The 22,085-nt window shown below is 40.9% G+C and overlaps 4 protein-coding genes across 12 annotated transcripts; 2 read left to right on the forward strand and 2 right to left on the reverse strand.

Annotated features, from left to right (window-relative positions):
* Positions 1 to 309: 309 nt before the first annotated feature.
* On the reverse strand, positions 310 to 6,060 carry samm50 (SAMM50 sorting and assembly machinery component). Its single transcript, XM_052060501.1, has 15 exons — positions 5,889 to 6,060; positions 4,657 to 4,767; positions 4,474 to 4,575; positions 4,316 to 4,403; positions 3,695 to 3,801; positions 3,488 to 3,618; positions 3,060 to 3,147; positions 2,849 to 2,977; positions 2,312 to 2,383; positions 2,148 to 2,234; positions 1,973 to 2,043; positions 1,664 to 1,731; positions 1,411 to 1,557; positions 853 to 994; positions 310 to 463 (listed from the first exon to the last, which is right to left on the reverse strand). The coding sequence occupies exons 1-15, from the start codon at positions 5,907 to 5,909 to the stop codon at positions 418 to 420; spliced, it is 1,410 nt and encodes a 469-aa protein (XP_051916461.1). The 5' UTR covers positions 5,910 to 6,060; the 3' UTR covers positions 310 to 417.
* A 2,233-nt stretch (positions 6,061 to 8,293) lies between these two features.
* On the reverse strand, positions 8,294 to 11,197 carry LOC127597468 (protein brawnin). 3 transcript variants are annotated; one of them, XM_052060521.1, is made up of 5 exons: positions 11,033 to 11,179; positions 9,589 to 10,333; positions 8,743 to 8,907; positions 8,577 to 8,667; positions 8,294 to 8,499 (listed from the first exon to the last, which is right to left on the reverse strand). In XM_052060521.1, the coding sequence occupies exons 2-5, from the start codon at positions 9,701 to 9,703 to the stop codon at positions 8,454 to 8,456; spliced, it is 417 nt and encodes a 138-aa protein (XP_051916481.1). In that variant the 5' UTR covers positions 9,704 to 10,333; positions 11,033 to 11,179; the 3' UTR covers positions 8,294 to 8,453. The 3 variants fall into 3 exon arrangements, with proteins under 3 accessions (XP_051916481.1, XP_051916483.1, XP_051916482.1); XM_052060523.1 differs by lacking the exons at positions 8,294 to 8,499; positions 8,577 to 8,667; positions 8,743 to 8,907 and adding an exon at positions 10,739 to 10,887 and having other exon boundaries at positions 10,088 to 10,333; positions 11,033 to 11,197; XM_052060522.1 differs by lacking the exons at positions 8,294 to 8,499; positions 8,577 to 8,667; positions 8,743 to 8,907 and adding an exon at positions 10,739 to 10,887 and having other exon boundaries at positions 10,088 to 10,333; positions 10,969 to 11,154.
* A 25-nt stretch (positions 11,198 to 11,222) lies between these two features.
* On the forward strand, positions 11,223 to 15,666 carry tdg.2 (thymine DNA glycosylase, tandem duplicate 2). Of its 5 annotated transcripts, none has more exons than XM_052060493.1 (9): positions 11,270 to 11,371; positions 11,581 to 11,652; positions 13,121 to 13,473; positions 13,632 to 14,078; positions 14,289 to 14,424; positions 14,531 to 14,613; positions 14,823 to 14,917; positions 14,993 to 15,164; positions 15,247 to 15,666. In XM_052060493.1, exons 1-9 carry the CDS (start codon positions 11,361 to 11,363, stop codon positions 15,351 to 15,353), a joined length of 1,476 nt encoding a protein of 491 aa, XP_051916453.1. In that variant the 5' UTR covers positions 11,270 to 11,360; the 3' UTR covers positions 15,354 to 15,666. The 5 variants fall into 5 exon arrangements, with proteins under 5 accessions (XP_051916455.1, XP_051916453.1, XP_051916456.1 ...); XM_052060497.1 differs by having other exon boundaries at positions 11,296 to 11,652; positions 13,632 to 13,855; positions 14,009 to 14,078; XM_052060495.1 differs by lacking the exon at positions 11,581 to 11,652 and having other exon boundaries at positions 11,223 to 11,371.
* Positions 15,667 to 16,244: 578 nt separating this feature from the next.
* tdg.1 (thymine DNA glycosylase, tandem duplicate 1) lies at positions 16,245 to 22,028 on the forward strand. 3 transcript variants are annotated; one of them, XM_052060498.1, is made up of 11 exons: positions 16,245 to 16,406; positions 17,258 to 17,332; positions 17,535 to 17,701; positions 17,824 to 18,209; positions 18,292 to 18,361; positions 18,501 to 18,636; positions 18,707 to 18,789; positions 18,906 to 19,000; positions 19,877 to 20,048; positions 20,120 to 20,272; positions 20,883 to 22,028. In XM_052060498.1, exons 2-11 carry the CDS (start codon positions 17,274 to 17,276, stop codon positions 21,038 to 21,040), a joined length of 1,479 nt encoding a protein of 492 aa, XP_051916458.1. In that variant the 5' UTR covers positions 16,245 to 16,406; positions 17,258 to 17,273; the 3' UTR covers positions 21,041 to 22,028. The 3 variants fall into 3 exon arrangements, with proteins under 3 accessions (XP_051916458.1, XP_051916459.1, XP_051916460.1); XM_052060499.1 differs by having other exon boundaries at positions 20,886 to 22,028; XM_052060500.1 differs by lacking the exon at positions 17,258 to 17,332 and having other exon boundaries at positions 16,250 to 16,406.
* Positions 22,029 to 22,085: the final 57 nt, after the last annotated feature.

Below are 22,085 nucleotides of genomic sequence, written 5' to 3' on the forward strand. Positions count from 1 at the left end.
ATATATAATTCAATAATGTGAAAAAGATATGTTCTTTGGCATCAACGTATTTTTTATGTAATTGTAGGTGAAGTAATTGCTTATTACATGAGATGCACCTGCCCTTAACAACAGAAAAAATTAATACATTGCCTGTATGATTTAAGATGGACGGAAATTTTTTAAACACCAAAGGTTGTTGGTTATCAAGGGATCCAAACTTATTTGTACATCTACAGAGCATTATACTCAATTGGTAGCCGTTCATCTTCACCTTGTAGCTTGATGACTTGTTGAGCTCTCCAATGAATAAACACAGAGCGATGCTAATTCAGTGCAAACATGTTTATCAACAAAGTGATAAGTTGCAAACAAACATCTACGACAAGCGGTCTTTCCTTTCAGCAACAAGATTGGCATTCCTGTTGAATGGCGGCTTCAGAGGAACCGTATTCCTGCCCCAAATTGGACCCCATCACATATCCTGGAAGACAGCAGTCAAAAGAAAACAATGAATGATCAAGTTTGGTTAAACTTGTTGGTTGGGGGCATTTTATGGAAATGTGACTTTCCCATGTCTTGGATACAAATAGTAGTCTTGAAAGCCTGCCCTTGCACCCGTGAGTGAGGTAAATAATTTCAAAGCTTTTTCTTTAAAATTATTTACTTCTGCCCTTTATCATATCACAAAAGCCTGGCACATTTGCACAAGGGCGTGTAGACTTTTAATATCCACGACAGCTGGCACATACTTAATTTTTCGTAGGTATCACAATGCCGTTGTGAAAAACAAAGTACGTTTCCTTTCAATGAAAACCAAACCTCCCACCTGAGAACATCAAGATGGCATTTGTACATCGATAGCATCTTTACCTGTCTCCACTCTGAACTCCCATGGGAATGCAGTAATTCAGCTCCAGTCTGGCAATGTTGCCTAAACGCAACACGATGCCAAGCCCATATGACCAGCGGATGCACTCTGCCAGCTTCTTCAAATGTGCTTGAGGGCCCTCCCCTAAGCATGAGAAACACAATGATCCTTATTCATCTATTTATTTATTTATTGGAGTAGGTTCAATTAGTTTTGATATACAACCTCCTAACACCATATTTTTCAGCATATTGATCAAACGAAACCGTTTTAAGTAACATTCTGCAGGTATCTGTAAACATAAGTTGAAAGAGTTTAAAGACGAAGGAGTATTGCAAAGGTGAGGTGCATCACCGACGTCTTGTTTTAATATTCGTAATGTAAAAAGAAGTTAACCATTAAAAGGTAAAGGTTCAAAGATGAATGACATGATTGAAAAGGGCTAGTCACTTCAAAATTATGCCTCACGTGTCATTTTTAACATTTTGAACTCAATATTACGGTCAAGTGGATGTTCACCTTCAGTTTTTTTTATGTTTGTTTTTTAGGATCTAACCCACCGTAGTTAAGGTTACAAAGGTTCCCGGCGTTGAGGAAGAAATGCGTTCGGAAGAGGTCGCCAAAGCCCCCCCTGCCAGGCCGGAAGGGCAGCGGAGTGTAGAGGTGAACGCCGCCTGCCCAGTAAGCTTCTCCTCCTAGGTAATCGCCTGTCATACAAATTAAAAAACAAAACAAACAAACAAACAAACGAAAAAAAGATGAAAATAATTTAAAAATTAGCATCCATGCTAACAGCGTGGCCAACCATCTCACCTTCACTTTGCGGGCCCATGCTGTACATGCTGAAACCTCGAATACTGGTCGGGCCACCCAGATAAAACCTGGAGGGATGAAATAGGAAGTTATGACAGAGAGGCTGCAAGCATTTTTTTAAAGGTTATAAATAAATAAAAAGTCTGCTTTGCTTTGACTTATGCCATTCCCATTGTGGAGACTCCCACAACATTATCTAGCGATTGATCGATCGAGCTATCTACCTCCCCCACCCATAGAGTGTCCAATTTTTGATGGTTATTTGGCGGATTCGCAATGACAAAAGGAGTACAAGAAAATATGAAGTACCTGTCTGCTATGCTTGTTGGCTTGTCACCAATAGGCAACAGCAAACCGCCCCACAAGGAGGCAGACAGAACCTGGAAGGAAAAAAAAAACAAATATGAGGCTTTGGTGAAGACAATTCTAATATAAACTGTGATCATTTTTACAGGTTAAAAAAAATAAAAAGTGTAAATCTCACAGAGTCCCAGAAGAGGCTTTTATTGAGCTGAATTTCAAAGTCCTCCTTGAGGAAACTGGCATCTCCTCCCGTGTAACCAGCAAGCTCCTACACGTCACATCAAATATTCCGTAAATTAGGTCATTCATGTGGTTGTGGTTTAAGGCGTGCGGTCTGCAACCGACCTGATGGATTTTCAAGAGGCCGCCTTTCCTTGGCAGGATGGAGGAGTTTCTGGTGTCGATGACCATGGCATGCTTAAAAAAAAATAATAATAATTTGGGCTGTTTATTTGCTACCGTATTCTAACGTTTTGAGATGATTGAATTGGGGTCTTTGTTGCCCTTAAGTCACACACCCAAATTATTAAATGCTTCACTCGTTGTGTACTTTTTTTTTTTAAATCAGGTATATTACAGAAATAATTTATATAACCTTACTGTAGTTTCAAAGTCATTTTTAAAAACTGTTTAACCCTTTGAGGGACAGCAGTTACTACAGTGGACAGTTTATCATGTTCTCAGGTTATAGGGTGCATAAAAGGGTTCATCCATCCATCCATTTTCCGAACCGCTTGATCCTCACTATAAAAGGGTTCATTTGAAATTAAATTATTTGTGTAACCTGATTGTCTTTTATAGTACATAACCTTGTTGTTGTTTGCAGCTGTGCGTTTCTTGTGAGAATGAAATTATGTCATGTGGGACTTGAAGCCAAAATACCGCGAGTGAAGACTTGAGAGAATGTCCACTCTCCTCCCGAACAGCGAAGGAGGCGGTGCGAGCCAGACATCCTAAATCTCTCCACACGCCTTCCCACTTCAGGGTTTGGTTGGTCTTCCATAGAGGAAACTGAACAAGGATGGACAGCAAGACATTAAAATCCTTTTCCACAATGACAGTGACGATCGTACGAAGATTTGTCGTCTTTTACATTTAGCTCGGCTGAGACGCCACGATCCGTCTCCCTCAGCGAACTCCACGGAAACTGTCCGGTTACTTTGTAGGCGTTGAGTGTGATGCTGAGGGGAGAGGAAAAAAAAACAACAACAACATTCCTCTCCTATTACACGGCAAAAAAAAGATTATCAGATGTATTGTAAAGCAATCGGAGAATCTTGATGCAAGCGACCGCTAATAAATCTAGTAATGGGATTTCTATTTCGGATAGTGGCAATAGTTTGGCTTCTATTTCTAAAACGAAGATTCACTCTCTCTTCGTCATGATTTCAGTATTCAGTATACACTGAAACTATGCAGAAGGCGAGGCAAGTTATAAATGTCACGGCAAAAAATGCATACACAAGTATACGTCGTGTTACGCTCCTAATTGTCAACACATGACACTAAAAAGATACTTACTTGCGTTCAAAGTTCCCCACTTGCGGTTTGAAAAAGGAAAGGCCGTAGGATGTCTCTTTGGTGCCGTAGGAGAACTGAAAGGTGAGCTTCTCGGCCCGGCCAAACACATTGGGCAGCTTCATTCCGAGCACCTGCCGTGAAGCATTATTGTACCATCGTTTAGTTGCGCCAATTCAAGCGAGACCGTCCATCCAATTCCGCACTCACCATGCTTCCTTCATTGTTCCCGACCATAGTGTTGTAACTGCCGGTCATCCGCCTCAGCTCGGTGACCTCGAACGTCACATCGAGGCCGTTGGGGAGAGCGTCTTCACCTGAAATATAAGCAGTAGCAAAAGCGAGCTCTAGAAGTGCTCCACAAATAAACTTGGATTGGATTTGAATTGATTGTTGTTTTTTGTTGTTTTTTTAAACAATTCATTATTTTCCAAACTGTCCACTTCTGTGCCTTTCTGTTACTCTACTAGTCTCTCTGCTGCAATCGAAGCCAATTTTTAGAGTGTCATCTTGATCAAATGATGTTAAAATGTGAACGGCATTGATGGAATGGACTTTTTAAGAACCAGTTGTAATTGTACCAGGAAACATGTTGATCCATTTATGATCAAACAACCGTTCAACCCTTAGTTTCGAGAAAACCAAAATGCAAAAAGAAAATAAACATTGAACAGTTGGTGTGTCCTTTCAAAAGTTTTGAGAAGCTCAAATTGAATTCACCCAAAAATATTATAGTGAATTTTTAGGTTCAGCTGCAAATTTTACACAACATCCAAATAACCCCAATGTGATGTGACTCGTGTATAGTGTCGTATTTTGTGGCTGATGTACCCCTGGAGGTGTCAATAACGACTTCAACTTTCCGGAAGATTCCAAGACGAAGCAGCTTCTGCCTGGCTTCGTGGGATCTTTTCATTACCTGAAATAACAAAGCAGCAGTGTAGAGTCAGTTAACATGCTGTAGTTTCCCTTTGATTTCCAGTACGTACATCAATTAAATTCCTTGCTCGGAAAACATCAGAGATCTCATAGGAAAGCAGGTCCTCCTTGGTCCTCCCGAGCCCGTCTATATGCACCCGCTGGACCACCACCTTTGGATATTAAAGGAACAGAAGGAAATATCATTTCACAACGTTGTTTTGTGGCGTGTTTGACAACCACATGGATCTTACATCCTTGTTTTCCAGAATTTCCTGCTTGGGTTCCTGGTCCATATCAGGAGGCTCAATGTCGTCAGCGTGAACTCCCAGCTCAGGACCCTGCATGGGCAGAGGGTCCAGGCTCTGCAACACCACGTTGAAAAGAAAAGACCATCAGAGACACGCTGTGACTCAAGTGAAACAATTACATCATTTCCTGAAAGATATTATCTATGGAATAATAAGTTATTTGCACAAGTATTTCTTTTGTTATGCACACTCCATTAGGTTCACCTACATTATCCAGTCTTTCGAATGGCATGCAATACAAGAGGAGTTGCATCAAACAAGTTAGGTTTTACAAAGACAATCATTATGTTACTGTATAATATAGCAATCTCTGCATTGTAGCCTACTTTAATCACACAATCCGAAAGCAGTTGTTGTTTTAGACGCTGCAAACTTCAGGATGCATTTTTCGGAGAAATTGCGCGTGAAACATGAGCAGCTGACACCGACATGAAATGCTGTGGAATGAATTGAATTAATAACGTGTAGAATGTGAGACCTAAAGATGGAAGGATTTTAATCAGTCAAGAAATATGGAAGGGGAGTGTCAATGGCAAATATTTATCCCATTTGTAATGCTAAATGCGATATAGTGAAAATGATGGCAATTTCAGGAACTTGCCAAATAGTTTTATAGATGAGCGACGTCCTGAAGGAGCATGTAAATAGACTTTGAATGGCTTGAATAGGACTAAAGGACAAAATAGTGCAGGTAAAAAAGGTTTCAAAACAATATTGGTTGAGTACATGTGAATGTTCTTCACACAAGTACAAGGACAATAAACTTAAATGACTGATTCTGCTCATCATGTAGTCTTGATACATCTCATTATACAGTCGGAGTCTATCCAACAAAATGTCATTGAGTGTACAACACAGTACATCTTACAATACGTCAGTGTTTCCACTCCCAGATAAAAATAAAGAAATAAAATACTGGTGTCAAGAAGACAACGAGCTGGCACATATAAAGGAAACCTAAAGCGTCAGCATTGCACGGTGGACAAGATGTGATTGAGGAGGCCCAAATGTGCATACTTTGCTCGACAAACAAGCGCCGTGCATTAGCCACCAATGCCCCAAATCTCGTTGAAGGGTGGACGCTGTCACCGAGGGCCTCCCTTTTTCTCCTCAGCAGCCACACACGCCGAGAGGTCAAACGCCCAAAGCAACGCGTTGCCGTCGCATTTTCTTACCCTGGCGTGGACGGTGCCCATGCTTAGATCCACGCGACGGCGACCCGATGGAAAACAGCGACAGTTGCCAGAGGGGGTCCACACGCAAAAAGCAAAAACTCAAGACTATTACGCGGAGACAGGAGAAAGAGCTTCACGCAAGGAGGCAGCCATGTCATTTCCGGAATTCGGCTTGGCCACGCCTACCAGCAGGCGGCCACTCAAACCTAGTGATGTGTCGTTCGCGAACGAGCCGGCTCCCAGAGCCGGCTCTTTGAAGTGAACGATGGGAGCCGGCTCCCACCTCATTGGGAGCCGGCTCCTCATTGGGAGCCGGGAGGAGAGGGTTACACACACACACACACACACACTCACACGCGCGCGCGCACACACACACACGCATACACACACGTGCGCGCGCGCTACAGTTTAGAGAAGGGGGAGGGGTTAGAGAAGAGACACACACAGCAGCACACTAAGCAGCACGCGAACAAGACAGACGAGAGAGCTCGTTAGTGAAAAAAAACACGGTGGAAAGTGGAAAGGTTAGAAAATGGATAGGAAACGCAGTGAAATATGGACTCATTTCAATTTAATTGATAGTTCAAAGGCAGCGTGTAGACTGTGCAAGGTTAAAATATCCCATAGATCAGGCTCTACAAATAACCTGCACAGGCACATCAGAAATGTCCACCCATCAGTACAATTTGAAGAGAAAAGACAAGCAAGGGAACCAGCTATTAATGAAGGTGCTAGTGTGTCTGCAACTGTTGCTGCTGCCGCAATGTCACAACTGCCTAGATGTACAACCCAGAGCTCTATGAGCAACTTTATGCAAAAAGCTATAAAACCAGCAAAACTGAACACAATTGACGAGGAACTGGGTAAAATGATTGCAAGCGATTTTCATCCATTTTGTGTTGGCTGTGTGTTGTCGCAACATCTGTCCCCATCAGAGAGAATCTTCTCCAAAACAGGGCAAATATTAACAGAGAGGAGAAACAGGATCAACCCCTCAAAGCTGAGGTACTTGGTTTTTCTTCATGCCAATCTTCGCTAAAGACAAGCTAAAACCTTCACCTGGATGCTGCTTTTTTCTTTTTGTTTTACAAATTTAAATTTATAATTTGTTGTGTGGTATTCAAAGCTTACTTATATTTTACTGTAACTAGTTAAAAGCTTATAAATATACAAATTCAGAGATTGGAAGTTTTTGACGACCTTGTTTTGAGATGGGTCTTTGTACTTTGTTTTTATTTTTGTAGCACTCCATGTTGAGTATGTTCAGAAGAATATAAATAAAGCCATATAAATAATAAATATTTGATATAATGTCTAATTTTTGCATTAGTACTTCATTTTACACATAATATTACGTTATTTTTGGTATTAAATTAATTTAAGCAACAAAAAAACTGAGGAGCCATTTGGGAGCCGAAAGAGCCGGCTCTTTTTAGGGAGCCGATCCAAAAGAGCCGGCTCTCTAAAAGGAGCCGGAATTCCCATCACTAGGCCATTGCTCGTTTGATGATAAAATGACGTTAAATACAAAAATATATACAGTAAGTATATTAACATGTACAGATAACAATTTAAAATAGAAATGCAGTAAACATGAATACGCAGACATAAAATACAGTAAATATATCTTTTTTTAAAAATACAATGTCAGGAAACACAGGAAATAAAATTCAGTAAAGGTATAAAAGTAAAATCAGATCGTCTCAATGCTACTAATCATTCTGTCAAATGGATGTGTGAAAAATGTATAAGAGTTCAGATCATGAAATGTAGATCATAAACAATTTACTTGCACTACTGTCCGCAATTCCATATACTACTGTAATTCATCCCACTGCATCAGTAATAATAATAATAATAATAATACATTTTATGTATAAGCGCCTTTCAAGACACCCAAGGACACTTTACAATAACAAAAAACACAAAACAATACGGGTTGAGCAGCGGCAGCCAAAACGCGTCAGCGTTCACTCAACCGAAAGCCAGAAAGAAACCACAAGGGAGGGAGAGGAGGACAAAAAAACACGCTCGAACTACCCTCATTTTGAGGATAATTTGAGTGAGGCAAAAAACTCCTGCACAAGCATATGACAGTTACAACAGGTCACAAGACATAAACAATGAAGGCGGTGAAACAAGGGAATGTATGAGGGACGGGGTGATGGTGGGGGACTAGCTTCCGTGCATATTTTCATCGGTGTTCATGTCTTTAAGTGTTCATGTCTTTAAGTATAAGCAAATATTTGCTCCAATAATTGCCATGAGCACTTAGCATCAAAAGACTGCTGTAGATACTGTATAGCCGGGGCCACCAATATGCTACCAGCGTGCACCGGGTAGCTTTCAAGGACCACATGAATACCCAGCGTGCCTGTTTAAGAAAAAAAAAATTCCAACTCAAATATGTTTTGCTGTTTTATTCTTTTATTTATCAGGGTCTGAATTGTTATAAAATAATGTCATGCAATCATGTTGGTCTGTATCACAGCGAATACTAGAAAAACATTGCAAAAGTGTATAAAGAGACAAATAAGCTGTTACTTTTAGGAGTAAATGTTAAGTTTAAGGTTGTTTGTATGTCGCTGAGCATTTCTCCAAGCTAAGCATCCTGTAACAATAAGAGAACATGATGTTATATTTTTAAATCATTGAAGTACGAAAAAAAATTATCATAACCTCTCTTACCCTTCTGTTATGAAAGTATCATACGATATTTTGTCTTCGTTTACGCCGTCCGGATACTCATTTATGTCTTTCATGCCCAATGAGATGAGAGCTGCGGAAAATATAAGGCTCTTTTAATAGTACAGTATGATGAAAAAAATATTTTCATGAGTTGTGACACGCTCACCCTGTTTGTACTGTGCAAACGAGACATGTCTTTCATTGGCTGGGTCCACTATACCAAACGCTGCATCCAGGTTAGAAGGGCTGAGGAGACTGGGAGCCTTTTGGCCACTATCTCGAGCTTGTTTTAGTTGTGTGAGTTTCTCGATCAGAAACTCTTTGGGATCATCTGAATAAAAAGGACAAATCATTCCAAGTTGATATGCCTATCAACTGAAAGGATAACTAAGTACAAGGAAGCCTTTTGCCAAAAAAGACTAGGAGTGCATGCATCCATATTCCATGGATAACTGCTTATCCATGAATACTAATGTGTACAAAAAGGCCAATGGATTGAGTAAGATATCAAACGACATAATTAAAATAGATAAAATTTGTAAAACAGATGAAAAAGTGACGTCCAATCAAACCGAAACAAGCTTAAAATGTAAAAAAAAATGCTAAAATGCTATGTTCAGAATAAAAGCTAAGGTAGTCTGAATCAGTTAAAAGCGAAACAAAAAGGATGACTAATGAGCGATTCCAAACAAGCAGAGCATCGGGAATTATCCAAGTTCACTTAAGTGGTTCAAATATTATTAATCATCAAGTATATTAAAATGAAGAAAAATAAATGTCATTGAACGTCTGTACATTTACAGAATGTTTATAAAGTTTGTAAAGACAAAAAATATCTGAGAAACTAAATGTACTTATACGATGATGAAAAAATTGATTGAATCCGAGAACAGTTCAACAGTTAACAGCGAAGTGCTAGCTATTAGCTAACTATCTGGTAAAAACGAGTCGTTTTACCTCAAAAAGTGCCCTGGAAAAAAAAACTGTTGCTTGTAATACATAAAAGGCTAACCGGGTCTATAAAAGAAGAGCATGCTGGTGAGGTTTTTCATGAGATCGAAGATTTTGTGTTTTTCCAAGTATGCAGAAGCTTCTTTCTCTCGTTCGGTCGCCATCTTGTCATCCATCCTGCTTGTTGATGTCGGTTGCTAAGATACGACCCTGCTTCACCAAAAAAAGGGTCTGACAATGTGTTTCAACAAATTTAAAACAATAAACCCCGTTTATATCGTACATAAATAAATGTTGCTAAACTTGTTTGATTCATATAAAACAATTACACAAATATCAGGCAACAAAAAAATGCTTTTTTTTTTACACATCCAGCCATCAACCCCCGGCCCCCCATCTTATATTCAAATTTATGTTACATAGGAGTCAGCGCACCTGCCACCATTTAAAGTGCTGGATAACCTCAAATAAATTTCAGATGTTCAAATAACATCTGAAATGTTCCTGACATTTTGGAGCGGTCTGTTTCTTTAAAAACAAAACAAAACAAAACACCAGACTCTGAAAAGTCCATTTAATGTTCACACAGTTGTCTACCTACAAATATGTTGAAACCAATGATTACTGTCTGTGATAAATATGCCCTGCCCTGAGACCATTTCCATTATATATATATATATATTATTTCCATATTAGTTCATCTTAGGTTTTGTTTCCATTTGCTGCTGTGCAGCTGCTTCTCTGAGTTTGAAGCCTCGCAATTCGGTCCGAAGCTCGCCAGGCTTTGGTGGGACCTCTGGTATAGTCTGATGGAAAAAGAAAAGCACAGTTTCAGAAACAAACGATCTACGTGTGCATTACTTTTAAAGCGAAGATTGACTTGAACAACTCAGAGAGGTCATTTAGCGTTGTCACAATACCATCATTTTCACTTCCATACTATACCTGCTTTATCAACCTTGATACCGGTATGTTCGGCAGCACCACGGCAACAGCTTAAAATTTATAAAGCAGTGGAATACTAGCCGACAGCTAAATGTCTAAGTTATTTGTATTAACTCGAAAAATTACTACTGTATAAGAATACTAACAAGTCTTATGGCATGAAAACATGACTACTTAATGACTACTTAAGATATAAAGCCTTCGGGCGGTATAAAATCTCATTGAATATTTAAGATAATGCGTCTCCTTCAATTCAGCCCTCTCACCAGGTCGGGTAAGTAGTACTGGTGGACCGCCTGTGCCCCTGCAAACATGGCCAGTATACTGGCTCCGTACATCCTTAGGTAACGAGTCCACGACACCCCAGCGGGCATTTTTGCGCTGCTTCAACGAGGACACCATGCACACTTGCAGACTGTGAACAAACATGTGCCATGCCATCAATGTCAAAACTGCACGTTGTTAAATTGAGAAGCGATCTGGCTGTACTACTCACGTTTTAATAATAAAGAGGTGCCTAACAAAGTAAGCGTTCCAGACTTTAACGTCTGTTTACCAACCTTGCTAGACTAATCCATTACCAGACTTGTGAACAAGTTGTTTATAACTCATTCTCAAGGATTGTCGGTCATCGCGACACGAACGGGTCACATTATGAAAAGATTACATCCGGGTTGCATTCATTGCATCAACGAACGCAATTCTCCTTTTTTCCCAATGAGTGGCGGTAGTGTGCGTTATTGCCAAGAGCACGAGACGACGAAGAAGAAGGAAACGGTTCGCCTTCCGACCTTTAGGTGGCAGTAAGCGAACACGTCGCAAAGTTTAAATGTTCTTTGTTTTGGAATCGCTTTCCTGCCCCCAAGCCTCAAAATCAGAAGCCATAAAATGTATGACAGGTATGTCAAATATCACACATATCTGATAGTTTTATCGCACAAGAAGCTTCTAATTTAAAAGCGTCTGTTAAACATAACGCAGACCGACAAGTGCCATTGTCCGTCGATGTTTTTTGCTAGCATTTTTTTACACGGCTTAGCTTCGTTCCTCTCACGCCTAAGCGAACCATTGTCACGGCAACCCAATGAATGTTAATGTTTTTGTCAAGTAAATCAGCAGTTAGTATGGAGGAAAACGAGTTTACACCATTGACGGTGCCCACGGATTATTTCCAGCAGTGGTGAGTTTTCCCTGCAAGTGGCCCATCTCCGAGGAATGCAGTCATCATCTCGATTTGTCATGTTTTCATTTTTCCCTTTTATTTGTCATTTTCGTGAATGCAGTGGCATTAGTACACAACAGCATCGTTTTTTATGATTTTATTTTGCATGTTGGTTGTATATGCACGACTCACAAAAACCAAAACCAGGGATGTTCTACATTTGGAAGACATTTCAGGATGAACCTAAAAGTCTTTGAAGTTAATTTAACATCGGAGCTGTTGTCCGACTACTGAGTGTTTCTGTACTTTTTGCACAACTTTATATATAAATATTCACAGCAGATGCTATTTCCACTTTTTTTGCCTCCTACAGTCACTTCATATCACATTTGGGTCGAGATCCTTGATATTCAATTTAAGGTTTAAAATAACCTATAAAAGAATATCGTGTTTTTAGGTTCATCCTCAACTTTCACCCCAAATCTCTATTCCCACATTTTTTGAGTAGTCTAATGAATGAATATCAATTGGTGTTGTGCAGTCATGATGTTTCTGCATGGATCACCAAATTTCAAGTGTCCTCTTGTGTCGTACTCTTTTAAGGAAAGCAGTTTGAGCATTTATCTATCATCAGGTCCATGAACTCGTACACTCTTTATTCTCACAAGTGAGATAATTCGGATGTTTGAAATTGCTTTTTTTCAGACCGATACCAGTACGAATACCCAACCTTTGAGTAGTCACCGAAGTACCGAAACCACTAGTGCCTATAACACCTATATTTTGAAATAACAATAATACATTTGGGCGGCCCGGTAGTCCAGTGGTTAGCACGTCGGCTTCACAGTGCAGAGGTACCGGGTTCGATTCCAGCTCCGGCCTCCCTGTGTGGAGTTTGCATGTTCTCCCCGGGCCTGCGTGGGTTTTCCCCGGGTGCTTCGGTTTCCTCCCACATTCCAAAAACATGCATGGCAGGCTGATTGAACACTCTAAATTGTCCCTAGGTGTGAATGTGAGCGTGGATGGTTGTTCGTTTCTGTGTGCCCTGCGATTGGCTGGCAACCGATCCAGGGTGTCCCCCGCCTACTGCCCGAAGACAGCTGGGATAGGCTCCAGCCCCCCCGCGACCCTAGTGAGGATCAAGCGGTACGGAAGATGAATGAATGAATGAATGAATGAATAATACATTTTATTTGAAAGCACATTTTATTTGAGAGTGCTTCTCGTAGTACTCAAAGGCACTGTACAACAACAAAACTGTCATTTTCGGGTTTTGACTATAACTACAGGCAAATAGTAGGACATTATTTTGTAACATGGATGGTATTTTAGCACACTAGTTGGACAACGACATGTTAACAGGAGGCAAAATTGTGCACTAGTTGACACCTCCATACCACGAGCGAGGACAATGAGCATACGAGTACATGAATCTCATTCTGGGTATCCAGGATATGCAACTAAATGCTTAAAATCTTGTTCCAAGGTACCAGTCAAGCCAGCAGCACCCTGAGGTTCAGCATGTAATGTCCCACCACAACCACTATAGCGAGGGGCTAAGGGATGAGCCCGTCATGGCCGAACTGTCGGTACACAGGGAACAGCCGCTCTGCCAGGAGCAGTTTTATCAGAACTACTCCCACTACCAGGAGCCCGTCTACCAGCAAGATCAGCATCCTGCTTACCTGCACCAACAACAACAATATCCAGTACAACAGCAGCAGCAGGGGCCTCAGTTTGAACATGCAGTACAACACCACCAACCCCAGTATCAACATTCAACACAGGAGGAGGAGCTCAATGTTCAGCACCAACCTCCACCTGCTACTCCACCTCAAGGTTAATGTGATGTGCTTCTCCCCCAACCCCCACACACATTTTTAAACCATTCTCTGCAGTCAAGCACGATAGGAAATGGATGGATGAATGTTTTTGGGCTTTGTATACAAGGAATGACAAAGTACATTTTCCATGAGGTGTCTGGCATTTTTTCTTAGTGGTGACGCCGGTGAAGAAAAAGCGAGGCCGCCCGCCCAAGAATCCGCGTGAAGTAGGAGGTGGAGGAGGAGGAGGAACGGTAAAAGAGGAAGAGGAGGATGCAAGCGAGGCTGCGGCAAAGAAGGCCAAAAGGACGCTGAATCGCTTCAACGGCATGTCAGTGGCTGAGGTTATGGCCAAAACGCTGCCTGACGTTATTACCTACAATCTTGACATTTTGATCGTGAGTTATAAAGAGCATACCGTATACGAATTCCTTAATCATGAAACGTGTGCACAATTCTCAGAAGACACCTGGTCAGGGTATTTTATTTTTTTGACTGAAGAGCGTGTGATTTTCTTTTGGATGGATTTCTATGGTAATATTTCTCCTCAGATTGGAATTAATCCAGGACTGATGTCGGCCTATAAAGGACACCACTACCCCAACCCTGGCAACCATTTCTGTATGTCTTCTTTACTGAACTATTTTTCATGATTAGCCTAGTTTACCAACTTTGAGCACTTGTGCAACCGATATTAATTTTTAAAAATTTTAAATACATTTTTACAAATGTATTTTTTAGGTTTTAAATATTGTCACCCTTCTAAAATAATGGCTCTGTGTCTTGAAAAGAAATAAAATGACAGAGCAATCTATCCTGCTTTGTCTGCAGGGAAATGCTTATTTCTGTCAGGTTTCACTGAGCAGCAGCTGAACTTCATGCATGATGAGAGCCTGCCGGAGAAATACGGCATCGGCTTTACAAACATGGTAGAGAGGACCACACCTGGCAGCAAAGACCTTTCCAGGTGATTAGGGCTCATGTTTTTTTTAAATAAAATAAATGTTACCATTTCAGTTGATGCATTTTGGTATGTAAAAAGACATTGAAGCTTCTTGTGTTTTTCTTCCCAGTAAGGAGATCCGTGAAGGAGGGCGACAGCTGCTTGAAAAGCTGCAAAAATACAAGCCGCTGATAGCAGCTTTTAATGGAAAAGGTACATCATGTGAGAAAACTATACAGTATTATAAAACTCCTATGCTGCCCAGTTGTAATGGTTGAACGAGGTCTTAAATTTCATGGAAAGTGGCCATAAAACCTACAGAAAAGAAAATGCATATATATTTAATATGACTTCCCCAAAGCTACATATGGCTTGTATTCTGTCTGTATGACATAAGAATAATACATCTTTTATCCTGTTAGGTATTTACGAAATATTCTGCAAGGAAATCTTTGGCGTGAAGGCCAAGAACCTAGACTTTGGCTTGCAGCCCTACAAGATCCCAGACACCGAAACGGTACATGACACACCACATCCACAAATTACAAACAACCATCACGAAGAAGCCAAACTTTGTTCCTTTTGGGTCTAGGTGTGCTACTTGATGCCTTCCTCCAGTCCTCGTTGTGCCCAGTTCCCCCGCGCACAGGACAAAGTGCACTTCTACATCAAGCTGAAAGAGCTGCGAGACCACATGAAAGGTGTCGTACCCCGCCGTGAGGTGCTGGAGACCGACTATTCTTTTGACCTGCAGCAAGCTAAAGGTAAACCATCGCCGCATCCAGGAATCGCTGGATTCCTTCCATTTATTTAGTTACTTATTTTTATTGCTTGTTTGTTGGGCAGAAGATGCAAAGAGGATTGCCATCAAAGAAGAGCAGGTGGATCCCGAGTACGAAAGCTATAGTGAGCATGAGAATGTGAGGCAAAGTAATCCAGGAAACTTTTATTGAAGTTACATCAGGAAGGCAATTTTCCAAACTGGAATCGGCAAGCAAGAGGAATCGGACAACATAATGCTGAATTTTCGTGGAATGCACTAAAAAAAAAAAGGACTACACACGAATGTTTGATCCTACACTTCACTGTGCATGTACTGTAATAGGTGTAATATTTTCCACTATTTATTGCATTTGGTATCATCTTTTTGTTCCCCTTTGGTTTCTTATTTTTGTACTGTATTTTGAAATAATGGAATTGTGTGACCATCTATGTAAAGAAGTAATTTGTCTTTACGATTTTTATTAAAATCGCAATGAAGACCAATGCCTTGCTTTGGTTGTTTTTTGTACAGTAAAGTGAACATATTCATGAAAAAAACAAAACTTGTTTAGTCAGAATTTCAACAAGCGAAACGTAGATTCTCAAAACTATTGTAGTACTGTACTGGTTTGACTGGTGGTGTATTAATTGGGTACAAAACAAGAAAAACCGCGCCTCTTTTCACCAAAAACATACTTGTATTCATTCATCCATCCATTCAGTTGCTTATGTTGTATGTATGTATATTTTTTTAAAATGTACATTAGTTTCATTAAAAATACTTGACCGAAAGCTGCCCACTTCGGAGAGGTGCACGACGCCGCAAACTTTAAACGTCACAACCTCTCAGCCAATAGAAAACACCCTCACGTTTAAAAGCCGAGTAGCTCAAACCAAGAGTCCAATAAGGGGGCTCTATTCAATTTTTGTAATATTCTTTACAAATGCTAAAATTAAATAAAGATACAAACTCTCATATGTACTTATAAACAATAAACAACGGTATTTGTCTGCGTAAAAAAATAGCGTCGATCATTCAGTTTATTTTGACGTCCCCTTTCCTTGACCCCTAGATCTTGGACTTGGAATCGTCTCGTGTCAAAGTTGACTGGGACTGCGCTGTCACGTCTTTGTTGCTCCCTGAAGCTCACCCAATCGTCTGAATATAAAAAGAAAACACACATGTGGGGAAAATAAGATTATTTTCCTGACCGGAGAATCCGATTAAAACAGCCGTTAACTAGGTACGTCTCATGCATGTTTACACTCTCAACTGTTGTGCCCTTTTTGCTTCCCATTCTACTATACAAGCAAGATCATTCATCCGTGATAGCTTAGCTGCTAGCTGGCGGCTAATGATAGCTTTTAATTTGCACAGTTCATTACTGAAGAGCAATTATTAAGTTGTTTTCTAAGTCAAACGTTTGAAAACGTTGTAGCCACGTCTTCGTAAAAAATAAAAAGCGTTGTTCACACTCGGTTTATTGTTACCATTGTTAGCTTTTAGCCCTGGAAGAAAGGAGGGTATTTAATTTTTAGAACCCGCTCACGTAGCGTGTTTGGAGCATTTGAAGACGCAGTGACCTTTTTATAGTGTTGGATATGATTCAATTTAAACTTTTATTTTGAACATGAAAACAAAACAAAATCAACTATAGTCAATCAAAGTCTGTACAAAAACTTTCTATATTCCAAAAGGAGTGGGAAGTCCAGTTTCTTGACTTTTTCCATGTTGTTTATTCCTTTAAGTCTCACCCCACAGAATGAAATACATAATCACTATGGATTTTGTGAAGTTTCCCACTCATGTTATGACTCCTCACCCTGGCTCTATACCAATTACCTGTTTAAAATTAACGTTGTAAATTATCAGTGATGTTTGGGGTTTTGATCTGTCAGTAAGTTATAATACTGTAATTTGGACGACATGTAGAGTGAGTGATTGTGATCCAGAGTGCCCGTCAAGAGGTTTGGTAGTTTCACTGTCTGTTTAATTTGTTATCTGTTGTCTTTGTGTTTAAATCATCTGTTTATTTCATGTGCCACTTCCATTTTTGTCGCTCACCATGCATGTCGGTTTATTTATTTAATGAAGTAAGAGCACCCACAAGATGGACAATAATATGAACGGATCCCTGCCTGTTGGCTCCTCTGCGTATCTACAACAGTGGTGAGTTGCACAGTATAGGCCGACCAAATAACCATCAAGTGTCAAAAACGTTTTTTAAACATTAAATCATATTTGTTTTGTTCATGTTATGATTTAAAGTTTTATGTTCATTCTTTTGATAGTCTGCTTTGGGGGGGAGGGGGTCAACGGAAACAGATTTTACAAGTTTCTTTGCTCCTCTGTTCTCAATGTCACGCCTCAGGATTCAGTCGGCTCAGCAGTTCCAAGCCCTCCAAGCCCAATATTCAACCTACAACCGTCTGCCACACTGCCCGGAGGAACACACAGGGGGAACAGTGGCAGCTACATCGCACATTGTTCACCCTCAGCCCGCGATGGAGCAGCAGGAGCCTGCTAATCTGACAAAACGTAGAGTGCATTTAGAAAGTCTACACACCGCTGTTTTAATTAGACCAAGAGAAATCATTTCTTCACCAACATGATCTCTACAACTGTTTGCAATAACAGATTTTGTTGAATCCTCCACGCAGCCCCGCCCAAAAAGCGAGGCCGACCATCTCAGCCCAAGGAACCCAAGCCGCCAAAGGCCCCCAAGGTCCCAAAGGAACCCAAGCCCCCAAAGGAACCCAAGCCGCCAAAGGAACCCAAGCCCCCAAAGGAACCCAAGCCCCCGAAGGTACCCAAGCCCCCGAAGGAACCCAAGCCTCCGAAGGAACCCAAAGCGCCCAAGGCCAAACCGGGCCCAAAGCCCAAGAAAGGCGCCCAGGGACAGGCGGACGATGGCAAGCAGGAGAAGATTGACGAAAGCTTCAAGAAGGTGAAGAGAAAAGTGGATCGTTTCAAGGGCATGTCGGAGGAGGAGGTGATGAAAAAGACCCTGCCGGACCTGCTGGACCACAATCTGGACTATGTCATTGTGAGCGGAATTTGACGATATTGCATTCAAAGGCAGGCATCTGTTTTTTGGGTATAATCTGGCAAACCTGCTTTTCTCGCAGATTGGTATCAATCCAGGACTGATGGCTGCTTTCATCGGACGATGGTTTCCTGGTCCTGGAAATCATTTTTGTAAGTGAGAAAATGTAAAACTGGTTCCATCAAAAGAAGACCCCAATTTAAAGTGATCTTTGGCCACTATAATATCTGCAAAAGGCTCCTCCATGCAAAAAGGCCGAAAGTGACTTTTTTGATTTATTTTCCTCCATAGGGAAGTGCCTCTTCCTTTCGGGATTCACCGAAGAGCAACTCAACCACATGCATGACACCACTTTGCCTGGCAAGTACAAAATGGGCTTCACCAACATGGTTGCCAGGGCGACGCCAGGCAGTAAAGACCTGTCTAGGTAGGTAACAACTTTGTTTTATTTTTTTGTTGGAAAAGCTGTTGAACCACCTTTTTTTTTGTCCCCGCAGCAAAGAGCTGCGTGAAGGGGGCAAAATTCTTGTGGAGAAACTGATGAAATACAAACCTCTCATTGCAGTCTTCAACGGAAAGTGTAAGTCTCGTACAGTATTTTTTTATTTACTTTTTTTTTTACAGCTGTCGTTACGCATCCTCCATTCAACCAAACCACATATTTTGCCAAAATCTTTATTCCCCTCTTTCTTCTAGGCATATATGAAATGTTCTGTCGAGAACTCTTTGGCAAGAAACCAAAGACGCTGGAGTTTGGTTTGCAGCCTCACAAGATCCCCGACTGTGAGGTGGTGAGTAAACATTATCCCAGCTTTCATTGTCACAGTGAAAATGAAGAGTGAGATAGCTATCTGTTGGATCGTGAATGTTCATGTGTATTATTGTTATTTTTTGTTAAATGTTCTGCAATGCGCTTTGTTACAGCTACAACCTTTTGTGAAAGTGCTATCGAAATAAAGATGTATCGTGTGTATTATTTATATATTGGTCTAGATCAGGGGTGTCAAACTCATTTTAGTCGCGGGCCAATTTGGAGTCGCGTCTTCCCTTGGAGGGCCGACAAAATTATTACTTGTACACACCAAATTAATGCATTACAAGTTTTGAAATCAGTCAAGTCAATTATAATAAATTGTTCAAGTGAGTGTAAACTGGGGAACAATATTACTGCAAAAGCTCAATGTTATTTATGACACATGACGATTTGACATTTTGGTACAGATTTTTGCAAGTTGTCACATATGATTTGCTTTCACGGGCTACATAAAATGATCAGGCGGGCCGCATCTGGCCCCCGGGTTCTAGATGATTTATCAGTCCGATGTTGATAAAAAGGCAGTCCGCATGTTTACTTAATCATACTTCGTGAAACCAGTTGGATATCGTCACTGTCCTGTGAAAAACACGTATGTCCATTTTAAATAAAATGTGTTTGTTGAAGTTAGATCAGAAAAGGACCGAAACAAAAATAGTCGCATATTAAATTGCAATTGCAATCCTGAGGGGGGAAAAAAAATCACAGCTCAATTATTTTCTCAAATCATATAGCCCTACTAAGAGTATAAGCAATAAGAAAATAGGCGGATGGATGTTTTACTCAGCATACCAAAAAATATGTTGTTTTAATTCTTTTTTTTTTTGTGGGGGTGGGTCTCTGCTTTCGCCAGGCTTTGTACTTGATGCCATCATCCAGCGCCCGTTGCGCTCAGTTCCCTCGTGCTCAGGACAAAGTCCACTTTTACATTAAGTTGCGGGAGCTGCGCGACCACCTGCGGGGCATTCAGCGGCCCAGGGAGATTGAAGAGATCAACTACTCATTCGACCTTCACCTGGCCAAGGGTACGCCAATCGGGAAGCAAGCCATGTTGTACATCGCCACCTTGTGTTAACTTTACCACCGGTCTTCGCAGAGGACGCCAAGAGAGTGGCCATCAAGGAGGAGCAGTACGATCCCGGCTACGAGGACGCCTACGGCGGAGCTTATGGCGAACCGCCGGCCGAGGGAGGCCAGAGTCAAGCCAACGGACACTTTGCCTTCTCGCCAAGCCAGGAAAAAAATGCTGGTAGGCATACGCTTCCTGTGTGGAAGTTTGGAGACACAATAATTCCACGAGAACACACAAGACGTCGCTCGGAAGGTGACGCGTGACACAAAATAGATGGATGGATGATCATTGCAGCTAAGAAAAAGGTTAACCCACGTCTACAATGTATTAAATTGATTAGGGGGACGGGCCCGTCCCAATACCCACCTTATTTCAAGGTATCGTGGACTCATGAAGGTTACCGAAACTAGCCATCCATTTTTAAGAGGGGGAAAAAAATTCAGAGTAAGTCCTCCTCGCCAGTAGGTGGGGCTACACTGCAGGGTTTTTTTAATGACTGCTTGAATTCTCATCAAAATTGTATGATTCAATTCTCTTAATTAAATATGGTCAAAAAAATCCCAGAAAATTTCACACCTCAAAGAACTTAATTTTTAGACACACTGTAAATTTATTCAAACAAAAAAACTGCAACACAAAAAAATAGTATATCTGAACATATTTTAGTGTACGCGCATGTGCCTTTAAGTTTGTGGGGCAGTGTGTGAGTGTCTGAGCGTCTGCTGTATTCAACAGCAGCTTCTGCATTAGTGTGAACAAACAAATAACAGTCTTTCTCTCATCCCAGCAGAAGACGAAGGACAGGAAGCGAGCTCGTCAAAAACTTCTCAACTACCCAATGGAGAGGGGATGACGCAATCGTGCCCCAGTCAGTTTCCTGATCAAAGCACAGAGGGAAGAGGAGAAGGAGAAGGCGGAGGAGCTAGCCTGTCCTCAGCCGTATAATAACAAATTGTTCCAATTTTTATATATTTTTTCTTCCTGAGTGGAATATACACGCCTAGATAGACTTTGTAGACATTCTTGCAGAATATTCGTTCTGCACTGGTTTTAAAATGTTGTTGTGGTATCATGCTCTCCATGGCCGCCATTACACACACACACACACACAAATGAAATGCAGGGACAATGACAATTGTTTTGGCTCTTTCCACTGAGAAAAAGGGCACTGTACTTTGGACTACGGACCAGCTGGGGCAGCAACAGGAAACTGGAAGTGGAATAGGGACATGGAACGGAAATGCTAACTTCCCTAGCATTATTTTCTTTTCTCCGTCTAATTCTGACTCCACTATGAGTCTATGGACAAATGTTGGGGCTCGTCTCAATACTTTTTTTTCCACTGAGATAAGAGTGGACAAAGTTATTGACACCTCTGAAAGGTGTTGTGTTTCAATAGTTTTGTTCATTTTAAATTGAAATGTGTGACCCAATACCCTTGTCTACGTTAATCACGACTGCGTGGACAAAAGTATTGAGGCATAGGGCAATTTTTTTAATCAAGAGTCGTCCACAGAGTGGAAATAAGCGTTAACAAAGGTAGCGCAACATAACTTTGTGTTCACTTTTTAATTAGGAGTTGTGTCCTAATACTTTCTACTACCGCTGTTCATCTTCCTTCTATGGAGACAAAAGTATAGAGACGTACTTGAACCCCTTAAGAAGTTCATCCCAATGCTTTGTTTCAACTCAGCAACAACGTCCTTGGTGCCCTTTTTTTTAATCGGGTTTACAGTTGTGCTGTACTGCACACCGATGCAGTAAACAAGCCAACATGCGCAACTACTGCTTTGATTGCAGGGAATAAACCTCAGCCGCCTTTTTTTTTTAATTCATTTCGTTTTAGGACTTTTTAGAATCGGTTGATGAAAATTACACTCAAGGAGTTTTGTGATTGTTTTGTCCATTAAAACATGTCCTTATGGTGCTTTTTTATACATAGTTGCACTTTGTTTTTATTCACTTGTGTGGGTATGTGTGTCTCTTTCTC

The sequence above is a fragment of the Hippocampus zosterae genome, chromosome 3 (genome assembly GCF_025434085.1).
Source record: "Hippocampus zosterae strain Florida chromosome 3, ASM2543408v3, whole genome shotgun sequence".
NCBI lineage: Eukaryota > Metazoa > Chordata > Actinopteri > Syngnathiformes > Syngnathidae > Hippocampus > Hippocampus zosterae.

What these genes read in the sequence shown, in the direction of transcription:
- samm50 (XM_052060501.1), bottom strand. Translation starts at nt 5,909, where the DNA reads ATGGGCACCGTCCACGCCAGG. An exon ending in AAATTCTGGAAAACAAGGAT is followed by an intron (nt 4,576 to 4,656) that starts GTAAGATCCATG and finishes TAATATCCAAAG; the next exon opens with GTGGTGGTCCAGCGGGTGCA. An exon ending in GAGCAAGGAATTTAATTGAT is followed by an intron (nt 4,404 to 4,473) that starts GTACGTACTGGA and finishes TTGTTATTTCAG; the next exon opens with GTAATGAAAAGATCCCACGA.
- LOC127597468 (XM_052060521.1), bottom strand. Translation starts at nt 9,703, where the DNA reads ATGGATGACAAGATGGCGACCGAACGAGAGAAAGAAGCTTCTGCATAC. An exon ending in GTTTGCACAGTACAAACAGG is followed by an intron (nt 8,668 to 8,742) that starts GTGAGCGTGTCA and finishes TATTTTCCGCAG; the next exon opens with CTCTCATCTCATTGGGCATG. An exon ending in GATACTTTCATAACAGAAGG is followed by an intron (nt 8,500 to 8,576) that starts GTAAGAGAGGTT and finishes TTATTGTTACAG; the next exon opens with GATGCTTAGCTTGGAGAAAT.
- tdg.2 (XM_052060492.1), top strand. Translation starts at nt 11,561, where the DNA reads ATGTTAATGTTTTTGTCAAGTAAATCAGCAGTTAGTATGGAGGAAAAC. An exon ending in CAACCCTGGCAACCATTTCT is followed by an intron (nt 14,079 to 14,288) that starts GTATGTCTTCTT and finishes CTTTGTCTGCAG; the next exon opens with GGAAATGCTTATTTCTGTCA. An exon ending in TGACCTGCAGCAAGCTAAAG is followed by an intron (nt 15,165 to 15,246) that starts GTAAACCATCGC and finishes TTTGTTGGGCAG; the next exon opens with AAGATGCAAAGAGGATTGCC.
- tdg.1 (XM_052060498.1), top strand. Translation starts at nt 17,274, where the DNA reads ATGGACAATAATATGAACGGATCCCTGCCTGTTGGCTCCTCTGCGTAT. An exon ending in TGGTCCTGGAAATCATTTTT is followed by an intron (nt 18,362 to 18,500) that starts GTAAGTGAGAAA and finishes TTTCCTCCATAG; the next exon opens with GGAAGTGCCTCTTCCTTTCG. An exon ending in GGCAGTAAAGACCTGTCTAG is followed by an intron (nt 18,637 to 18,706) that starts GTAGGTAACAAC and finishes TTGTCCCCGCAG; the next exon opens with CAAAGAGCTGCGTGAAGGGG.